General features: G+C 50.8%; 1 protein-coding gene across 1 annotated transcript; it reads right to left on the reverse strand.

The window, feature by feature from the left end:
* Positions 1-567: 567 nt before the first annotated feature.
* GAL3ST2 (galactose-3-O-sulfotransferase 2) lies at positions 568-6746 on the reverse strand. Its single transcript, XM_009574687.1, has 4 exons — positions 6721-6746; positions 2176-2262; positions 1478-1757; positions 568-1386 (listed from the first exon to the last, which is right to left on the reverse strand). The coding sequence occupies exons 1-4, from the start codon at positions 6744-6746 to the stop codon at positions 568-570; spliced, it is 1212 nt and encodes a 403-aa protein (XP_009572982.1).
* Between the last annotated feature and the right edge of the window lie 4447 nt (positions 6747-11193).

Here is an 11193-nt window from a genome sequence, read left to right on the forward strand (position 1 = left end):
TCGCACGGTGGTTAGATGTCATCAAGCATGGATGCTGCTGGATGGGAGACCCAACATCTCTCCTACTCCTTCGAGCGCTGTGTCCCCTCATTGTGCTCTCCTCCTCGTTTCCCTCCCCCTCCCCTTTTTTCCCCTGAACGCCGAAAATCAGGACTTGCTCTAGTGAGCTGTGACCAGCCTGGACGTAATGATGGCTATTAAAGAGAGTCGAATGCAAACAAAATGACTAAGCCCGTGATTAATGATTAAGTGGCAGGAACATCTAAGCCAGCTGAAAGCCTGCCCAGAGCTCAGCAGCAGCGGGCTGTCCCCCTGCCTGGGAGTGGGGAGGAGGCGTCACGCAGGAGCCGGCCAACGCAGAGCCTTTGGCTCAAGGTCCACAAAAAGGGACCCACCACCAGCTCGGTGGCCCCGAACAAAGCCCTCCCCGCCTCCGCCTCGTGCACAGGAGTCCTGTGGGCCAGCCACATGCCAGACATGGGGTGATGCGAAGAGGTGGGAAACCGCAGTGGGTTGTCGCGTGCCCTAGTTGGGAGTTGGGAGCTGCATCTTCTCCTGGAAACTGGTCTACAGCAAGGGCAAGCCTAACTGCTTCCTCTTCTTGTGTGGGTGTTGAACAGCATAAAGATAGGACATGTACTGGAGCTCCGGCATAACCATTTTCTGGCAGGTTCTGAGAGTCCTGCTGTCTAAGTCTTCTTTGAGGTTGTACCCAAGGATTTTTGTAGCCCCTGACTGGAAAGGCAGGAGAGCTTTGTTCTTGATGTGTTCCCTCCCCACTGCCTTCTGGTCCAAGAGACAGGTTTCCATGAGCTCCTTCTGTCTCGTTCGCAGGTGATTCACCTCCTTCTCCAGCTCCTCGAGTCCTATGGTCTCCTCAATTCTCCTCCAGAAGCTCTGGTTGAAGTGCAGGTAGAGCTTCCAGTCCAGCGAGCACCACGCTTTTATCTGCTCCTTGCTTTCCGGAGTCAAGGTCTGGACAGTGTCCTGGCTTCTGGAATTGAGCTTGAAGTAAATCACGTCATCCAGATCCCAGCACAAAGTGTGCTTCAAGAGGATCATGGACTCATCAAAGTAGTCTGCTATCAAGATCAGGTGGAAGTTCTGTTCGATATCCTTCAAGACGGTGCGGATGTACTTTTTGTTGTCCTCCGCATTGTTATTGTAGCCAAAGTCAAACCACATGATATTCCTGGCATAGATGTTTTCCTTGTAATCTGCCGGATGGTAATACTTCATGGGTGACGCCAGGTACTCGTTCACATCCTTGGAGATCCTGAAGGCAGGGGCATTGTCCTTGTAGTAGACGTAGGAAGACTCCAGCAGAAAAATGGGGTTCCTTAGGATGGAGAAGTAGAAGGTGTTTGATGCCATCACCTTTTGCACCTGTTTGCAGGGAGGAAGAAGAGAGGCTGTTAGTCTGGAGGCACTGCTTGTTCAACCAGGTTTCTCCGCAGGTGTGATGGTTCTTTCTTACCTCCGAGGGGTTAAACCGCAGGTGGTTGCACATGATGTTGTAGTTTTGTCCTATGGCTTCAAATTCCTCCACAAAGTCGGCCAGGAAGGTCTGCGGGTAGCCCAGGTGGACAAGCTCGCCAGCTGGGAGGGCGACGGTGAGGTTGTACCTCTCCGCAAACCTGAACATGATGTTCAGGACGGTGCTGCTGGCCGTCTTGTGGGTCTTGAGGAACATGACGTTAGTCTTGGCACGGCAAGGCGTGGAAGGCATCAGCAGCTCCTTGTGGCTCTTTGAGATTCTGCAGGAACAGATGGAGAAAACAGCCTCTCCAGTGCCATACCCCATCTCTGAGACCTGGCAAAGCCAAACCCCAGCAGGTTCTCCTTCTGATACCACACCTGCAGCTGGTGCAACGCACCAACCCAAACGAGCTCCATCCCTCAGGCGTAGATGTTGGCCGGTTTACTGCTTCTCCAGGTCCTCACTTACCCAAAGGCTTCAGCTCGACCCCCTTTTCTTTTTCCACATGGCTGATTTTGCCCCGAAAAGCTGCACTTTGGCTAATGTGATCCCTTGCCTGCCCAAATGTGGATCTAGGACCTAACTTTGCCCTTCCAATATCAGCCTAAACCTCACGAGACTTAAAAGCATCACAGGTCAGATCCTTGCTGCCCTGGGCAGACGAAGTCATGCAACCTTACTTCTGTTTCACTTACATGTCATTTTTATTCTCCATAAGGAAGAATCCCGACAGGAAGACGAGTCCCAGGCAAAGGTTGAAAATGATGAGACGTTTGATATGCCTGGAAAGAAAGTAGAGTTTCAGGGGATTTTTATCCAATAGTCCTTCCCTGAACGCGAACCACCAAACTTTGCATATTGCAACTTGGGAATTTTTACCAACCGGCAGCACAATTTTATGTCTCCATGGTGCCAGCCACCTCTGGCTGCCCCAGCTGTGTCAGGAGCTCTGGCGTTAGAGGTAGGACAGGGAGAAATTGCACCTTCACTACCACTCTCCTAATTTTGGCCTTCGGCAAGACACAGCCTACTTCAGGCAGAGCCTGCTAAGCTCTTCACTCTGCTCTGCTGCCTTTTTATTTTGCTTTTCTTCTGGTTTTCTGGGGCTTTAGAGCTTATTCACTTCAAGCTTTTCTCAGCAACCACCGAGAGCTAGAAAATGAGCCCTTCATAGGGGTATGAGGATTTCCTCGGTAAAAAAGCTGAGCACCTTCTGTAATCACATCACTCCAGAAGATGCGGATCTCAAAGAAACACTAAACCGAATTTTTTTCCAACATAACTGAGATTTTTCAATACAGAAAACTAATAAATAACCCAACAGCACCTGTAACAGCCTAATTACGCCCTGTTTTCAAACAAGAGGACTGCTTCCCCACTGCGGCAGCTCCTCCCAGCCCAGCTCTTCTGCTCAGCATCTCCCAGGTCTCCCTTTCATCAGATCTTCTCACCTTGGCCAGACTTTAAACTGCCCGAGCTCAGAGGCATCCCTGAGCACCTCATCTACCCGTGCTTTGCCAGGTGAGTCTTTTCCAGCACTAATTAGGCAACCACCCTGTATCATCAGCAGTGCATTCTACCTGGGACACGTACAGGATCTTTTGAATCATAGAATCATAGAATCATTAAGGTTGGAAAAGACCTCTAAGATCATCAAGTCCAACCGTTAACCCAATACCACCATGCCCACTAAACCATATCCCTAAGCGCCTCATCTACACGTCTTTTAAATACTTCCAGGGATGGCGACTCCGAAGGTTTGATGGCATCCTCCGAAGGTTTGATGCCCACCAGAAAGGAACTTTTTATCACCAAGCTTGATCTGACTTCTCTGATCTTAAAAGCTTTTTAAACTCAGAGTGAACTCCATGTTTTCAGCTGCCATTTCTGAAATGCTGCGGAGCTGGCTTGGGCTTTAAGTTGTTTTGAGAAGGTATAGTCCCATTTACAGCACGGGATGGTCACACTCATGGTTCCCACTCTCTCAAGCATGCAAGGAAGGCTCCAAGATTGCCCAGTTTGAGGGTCGATGGGGGATCATGGATTGCTGCAGGCTGGACCTCGTAGTGGTGGTCCTTTCTGCTGTCCTGCTGGCCAAGGGGTCCTCACGCATGGTCCTGCTGCACAGGGTGGTGGCTTTCGTAGCCTCCAGCTTGTACAACGTGAGACACTGAATCGCTCCTTCCAGCTGGCCTTACGAGAGTGCAAACACCAGCTTTATCTGGCATGGCCTACAGCCTCTCACTTCCTGGCCACAGCCTGGATCCAACCATGGAAAACTGGATGGGAGCAAAGTCCAATAGAACACGAAAAGCTGCACATAAAAACCATCATAGAGCCATCGTAGCCACCTCCACTAGCTGTGATCGCGGAACCGACTGTAAACACAGTGGAGGCGTGGAGACAGGCAGCGATGCTGCAACACCGCGATGGCACTGCAGAAAAGCGTTTGACCTTCTTTGCCATGCAAACCTGCCCGAAGCCACTTTCGCTTCAAGCTTTGCTTTGCACGAGAGCGCTGTCCTCGTCCAATGGCACCCCAGCCGAAAGGGGAAATCCTCGGGTGGAAGAGCCCTTCCCAAAGACAGGGAAGCTGCTGGTACCAACCTCTGACATGAATTCGCAGCACAGCTTCTGCATGAAGAGTTTAAAGACATAACTATGGGCACTCTTTCATCAGTATTTCTTCATTTTCTCTTCCCAGGCCTGTTAGGGGGATGGGGGTGAGACCATTCCCATCCCTTTGATCGCTCTATGCATATAAGTAGAGATGAGACAGGAGAAGAAATGCAGAGGGGCCCATGGGCAGCAAGCAGGCTCACATCTGCCAAATGCAGCCCCTGCCTACGTTCTCAGTCTTTCATTTAAACTGAAGCTGACGTTCATGTGGCGGCTTCCCAAAACGCACCACCTTGCCTGCCTGGAGGCCCTCCCTAAGCCGGTCTGGTGACGTCCTTCTTCTGCACCTTTCTTGTAGAGTTTAATGCATGCAGTAACGTTCCTCGAAATGGCAAGCAGAGAGAATTACGCTCAGATTGATGTTTTATGGGGCAAACAAATCAACGTACACCTGAAACAATCCTGAAGATAGATCAGGATTTGCTCCAGGATTACCAGTCCCTTCTACTGCAAGAAGACAGGCTCTGTAAACCTCTACATCTTAATACCTCAAGGTATCCCATGATATTTTAATAGTTGTTTACTTTAATAAGCGATTACACAGTGCCGTCCCACCTCCAAATCCTCAAACACGTGCAGCACGCCGAGCCCATCTCCAGCGTAACTGGATGCTCCCAGCAGGCCCGTTTCATCTGGATGCATTGCGAAAGCCCCAAATGACAGCCGGCTTTTGCACCTAGAGACACAGGGAGGGATAAAGGTCCGGATTATCTAGGCATGTAAAGCCTCAAAGTGATGCTGGTGCAGCACGAGGGTCTGGTATTGCAGTGCCAAACATGCCCAGCGGGCAAGTTACGGGCACCAATGTGCCACCAGTGAGTCCCGAGGGGCCGTGCAGAGCTCACCCCGCTCCTCAAGGCACCGTCCTGAAGACAACAGCAACCTGTAGCCGAGTGATGTCCACGCTGTCACCGCGAGTGGTGGCCGCCCAGCCTACATCGGGCTTGCCAAAACCACGGCAGCCTCCTGGAACGTCCAGTTTTAAGGAGCAAGAGTAACTGACTTCTTTGGCACGTGGGCCACGGAGATGCCGCTCCTCACGCAGAAATGGGATTCTTGTCCCAGGGTGCCAAACAACCTTGTGGCACGGTGCTCGTTCCCCTGCCTGGGGATGTATGGATGGAAAGATATTTGCCTTCCAGCTCGGGGAGCGAGCGGGGAGTGGGGACAGGGAGGGGACCGCAGCCGACCGCAGCAAAGGCGAGCAATGGGGGTGTTCAGGGGAAGGGCCAAGGGCTGGGATCGAGGTGATCCCCAGGGAGGAGCGTGGCAAAATGGAGACCGGGGGAGACGAGAGGAGGGGGTTGCAGGTGCACAGGGCGCTGGTCGGTGCGCTGGTGCAGCCGAGCCCTGTGCCTGATCGCTGCGGGGGGTCCTGTCCCCACGTCCCCCCGGGGCTCAGCCACCCGCGGCCGCGCTCGCAGGGGCTGTCGCTGGCTTCAGCATGTCCTGCAAACCCGCACATGGGGTTCCACCACCCGTTCTGCACCCGCCGCCCTGGCACACCTCTGTGAGAGCCAGCGCCGCTCCTAAAGGCTGTTACCTTAGTGTCACACACACATCTTTGTCACAAGACTGCAAGCGTCTGACCAAGCCACTTCTAAAACCGAGTGTGTTGGGCCAACAGACACCATATTCCACGTTGGCTAAAATATCTCCCATCCTTTAACCCCTTCAAGAAAGACAAGTCCCACTCATCCGAGAGCTATTTTGACTGTCTCGCACGCACAGGCTGAAGGTGAACCAGGCGAATACCTGGCGTTACAGAAGACGGAGCTGATCTTTTATATGAACAGTTACAGCCATAAGGAGGGATTTCATAACCATCCTGCCTATCAGTGGGAGTGCAGAGGACATGACGCACGGGATCATGCCTGCAGTGACTTCTTCCTTCCTCACACGACAGCAAGGAAGCGTTTCACCAGGGATGTGCGAAGCCCAACGTAGCTGAGAGTCGCAGGGTACGATCAGAGCCACCACCTACTTTTTTACCCCATTAATACAGTCTTTTGCAAAGCAAAGTTGAAGAGAGAAAGCCACGATTCAAACGTCGCACAGAAGTTACCTAAGCACGCAAGACGTGCAACCAGCCTGGGAGCCCTTTGAGGAAGCACTCGGAGCCGATTGCTAAGACACAAAATTCTTCTAAGAAGCCAAAAAACGTGCGGAGCTGTCAGCAGGGCTGGCGCCAGAGGTTCGGCTAGCCTTTCCCACCTGCAGCGTGCCATCTCCCAGTCGGTAAGAAAACACGGAAAACTACCTCTCAGGTCGCACTTTTGGAGGTGCCGCTACGGATGCTTTAAGGCTTGGGACAACCTTCTTGTTCATTTGGCTTAAGCTGAAAATAACAGACCTCTGTGTCGACCTAACAAGGTTCTTTCAAATTAAAAGACCTGGAATACAGGAAAGAAACATTCACGGCGAAAATAATCTCTACCCTGGAGCAAACTGTAACTAACTCTACAGGCTAGCAACAACTTAGAGGGATTACCTGAACCAGACCTTTCTACAAACCATGTTTTAATCCTGCACCCATAGCATTCACCTCCCCCTCCCCTTACCTTGAAGTGCACCCAGGGCTTTTCATGCTGTCTCACTGCTGCAAGCTAAAAAATACCTCCTTTGCAAATCGACTCCAATACTCCTTTCGTCTACGGGCTCCTCCAGCTCTTACTGTACGCACCTCTATTTCCAGCATCCCATCCCTGCTATAAATGGCTGGGAGAGGTGACGACAAAGGGAGTGCCTAGGTGCTCCCAGGGGCGGGTGAAGTTAATCAATAAGCCATGAAAAGCACTGGTATGGGGTTTGCAAGTTTTGCAGGGAAGGAAGGAATCAGCGGGGACCCCTTAGCAGGGACCCCCTTCCCTGCTGGCTGCGGGAGGGAGGCGTGGGGGGCTCACGGCAGGAGCCGGGCAGGGTGCCGTGCCGGCGGGGGGCTGGAGGAGGGCATCATCGGCCCCTTCGTCACCCTGCACACCGTCACATCGCTTGCTCCGTGCCCCTTCCCTGCACGCCGCCACGCCGCTTGGTGCCGTGGTCAGCGCCTGCCCTGCCTTTCCTCCGCTTCTCGCTCGGTGGTTTAGGACTATAATTCTCTGCCAGACACATTTGGCAACAGGAAATTAGGGACAACAGCAGAACAGGAACGGTGTTCACCTATCAGGAATTGCTCTTAGAACATTTAGACTTCAAACTCTGTCCCCGCAAAAATGCAATTATTGTAGCCGGAGGTTAAGAGCTTAGAGACTTTGCTCTATCTAGGCCTTGGGAGAGAGAGCTCCTGCCCCTAAACGGGTTTATGTTAATCTACAAGGTGACTTTCTGGTGTTATTAACAACCATTACCACTTGCATTACACAGGAATTTGAGATTCCACCAAGGCTCCTGTATGCCAGCACTTCACAAGCTGGGTTTGATGGCTGCAAACTGCCCCAGGACAGCAGGATTTGCCCTGCAAGTCTGGAGGTGGGGCAATCTCCCCGCTCCCCACGTCGGGGATGAAGTCGACGCTCTCCTCATTTGGGCAACAAAAAGTGTACCCACGTCTCCCAGCCTGGAACAGGGGATTAAGCTGTTGCTTTTGGTCTTTTATGGCCATGCCACTTCCCATGCACCTCCTGACATGCTCCCCTTTCCCTCCCCGCCCATGGTGCCACCTTTCTAAACCTCGCATGCTGGTGGCCCAACCTGCCACACCAAGAGCCAAGTCCTCAGCATTCTGGTATCCTTCGCCTACCTTGCTATGTCTTCAGAGTGCCCAAATATACAGCATTTCTTTTTAAATACAGTTCCTCAGGCCAGCTCCAAGTCCAGCGCCTACCAAGATTCAGAGATTAGCAAGGTATAGGGTTCCTTTCCTTGAGTTTCTTGGTAGAACGCGAGCCAACATGCTGTTTTCCGAAGAATTTCTAGGGTTACTCTTGGCACAGTATCAGTTGCTGCTGGCAGGGGCGTCACGTTTAACAGATTTCTTTCTCCTGTTACATTATACACGTCAGCTGTGTGATTTCTTATTCAGAAGCTGGTAGAGCCCACAAATCACAAAAGAGCATTTTTCATACTTTTACAACTGATTCATTGCTCTCTCCCGGGGTGTGGTACACGAATCGTCGGGTTTGGTTATGCAGAAAAATATGGTGCTGTGCAGAAATACTTGGCTTCATGTGGGGCTGGGCTGTTCCGAGACTGGAAGCAATGAAGGTCAGCCAGCTGACACAGAATTAGCTGGGCAGGATGGTGAATTAATACCTCCATACTGCCTCTGCTTCCTGCGCCTGCTTGCTTAGGGGAGAGCGTTGTGGGTCAGCCCCCGTGGGCAGCTCAGCCCCACGCAGCCCCTCACTCACGCCCCCGCAGCAGGATGGGGAGGAGAACCAGAAAGGCAGAAGTGCAAAAACTCGCGGGTTGAGGTAAAGGCAGTTTAACAGTTAAAGCAAAAGCCGCGCACGCAAGCAAAGCAAAAGGAATTCATTCACTACTTCCCGTCGCAGGCGGGCGGGCAGCCATAAAGCAGGGCTCCATCACACACCACAGTGACTTGGGGAGACAGACATGTAACTCTGAACACCCCCTTTCCTCCTGCTTCCCCCGGCTTTTATTGCTGAGCACAGCGTCATATGGTATGGAATATAGGGGTCACCTGCCCCAGCCTTGTCCCCTCCCAGCTTCTTGTGCACCCCCAGCCTCCTTGCTGGTGGGGTGGGGTGAGAAGCAGAAAAGACCTTGACGCTGTGCAAGCACTGCTCGGCAACAGCTACAACATCCCTGTGCTATCAACACTGGTCACAGATCCAAAACACAGCGCCATACCAGCTACTATGAAGAAAATTAACTCCGTCCCAGCCAAAACCAGTACAGAGAGTCAAGTGCTTCCTCACTGTGCCAGAAGACCACTGCTTCAAAATGTTGAGCATCCACATCCACATCATTCTAATATTTAAGTCTGTCTCAGAAAAAGTAGAATTTTGGAGAAGAAATTCCTATCACAATGATTCTTTATAAAAATACCCCCCCCATATATGTACCCACCCTGTCTCTCCCTCCTATATACAACAGTGAACCAATATTTGAAAGCATTCATTGAGAACGTGGAAGAGAAGGATAATACTGGTGTTTAAGATCTAGGAAAGGCGCTATAAAATAACCCTACGATAACTCCTCCCTTCTATTCCCTCAGGGTAATTGCTCTATTGTTCAGCTGAAACGGTAAACTTACATTGAGCTTAAGGATCTTCACGTGTAAAGAAGATGGCTAAATGCAGCTGTGCCAGAATTTCCCTGGCCACAGCACTAGGTTATCTGTCAGCCCTGACTCCCTCCCTAGCGCTCTCTCCATATGTAGCTGAAAAAAAGCAGTATGGAAAGTTCTGCCTCCCAAAAAGAACCATTCACATGTAAAGCCTGTATTTTAAACAGTTATGGTCAGTGGTTTGGGGGGAAAAAAAGAGTAAGAGTGACATATGAAAAAGGCAGAGAATATAAACAGCCTGATCCGGAAAGAACGAGCTGCATCAGCTTAAATTAGCAGAAAGCAAATCCTAGTAAATTTTTTCTCTAACAACATCATGGACTTCCCATATTTTTGCATCACCTGATACACAAGCAGCACAGGCTGACTGCGTTTCACATTCCGTCCTCTCTCTGCTAATGATGGCATCGTTCACTCTGCTTAACCCCAGAAGAAGATGATCAGCTCTTCTGCGAGTGGTCCTGAGGAATGAAGAGAGAGGTGGGGAGTGCACCGATAGCGAAGAGAAAGAGGGAGTTGAAGGGAAGAGACCAGAGGGCAGGCCTAGATATTGGCACTGCAGGTCGCATAACATACGGAAGTATTTCAGTTAAAAGCATCCATGCGGCAAAATTGAGAGAGTTGTGACCTTGGAATTGTACCGGGAAGGGTGCTGCAACACAGTGCTGAGCGTAAGGCATCATCCTAATGCAATTCAACAGCTTGCAGCCTTGAAGAGACAGTGTTCTGGTTAAAAGCAGAAGAAAAAAGACTCTATAGGATGATTTTCTTCCAAGAAAAAGGCTCTGGATGGAACATCTATTTCACTGCAGTGTGGAAGAGCAGAAATCACTGAAAAGCAGCTAATGGAGAAGACAGCTACCACCTTTCCTAGTCGCATGGAGTCCGGTGAGGCCTCCCAAACCAGTAGACCTGAGTAAAAACCATTGATCACCACCCCTGAGCTCAGCCAGTTTCCTACCCATCTCGCAGACCACCCATTCGGTTTGCACCTTGCCAGCTTGTCCAGGAGAAGGCTGTGGGAAGCGGTGTTGAACGCTTTGACATCCAGGCAAACAACAGCCACAGCTCTCCCCATGTCGACAGAAAATGTTATTTTGTTGTAAAAGGTGGTCAGGTTAGCGTGACACGGTTTACTTTTGGTGAATCCCTGGGCTCTTCCCAATCACCTGCTTCATCTGGATCCAGTAGAGCCTGGGTTAAGAGAGTGACATGTCTTGGTAAATACAGATATGACTAGCAAACACCGAGTAGACCAGAAGATGACTCACTAGCAGATGGCTTGGCCTGCCCTCTGATAACAGAAGGGTGACAATGTGGTTTTGTGCACCAAACTTTGAATGACAATCTCTCCTGTCATCTCAAAATACAGACAGACTACAGCAAAAAAAAAAAAAAACCAAAAAAACCCCACAGCAAAAACCCCATCTTAGAATAGAATAGTCAAGTTGGAAGGGACCTACAATGATCACCTAGTCCAACTGATGACCTGTCCACTTCAGGGCCGACCAAAAGTTAAAGCATATTATTAAGGGCATTGTCCAAATGCCTCTTAAACACTGACAGGCTTGGGGCATCGACCACCTCTCCAGGAAGCCTGTTCCAGGGTTTCAACACCCTCTCAGAAATTTTCTGCAGCTTTGAACCATTCCCCACAAGTCCTGTCCCTGGATCCCAGGGAGAGGAGCTCAGCACCTCCCTCTCCACCTCCCCTCCTCAGGAAGCTGTAGAGAGCAATGAGGTCGCCCCTCAGCCTCCTTTTCTCCAAACTAGACAAACCCAG

This window comes from Fulmarus glacialis, unplaced genomic scaffold (genome assembly GCF_000690835.1).
Source record: "Fulmarus glacialis isolate BGI_N327 unplaced genomic scaffold, ASM69083v1 scaffold4890, whole genome shotgun sequence".
NCBI classification, from domain to species: Eukaryota; Metazoa; Chordata; class Aves; order Procellariiformes; family Procellariidae; genus Fulmarus; species Fulmarus glacialis.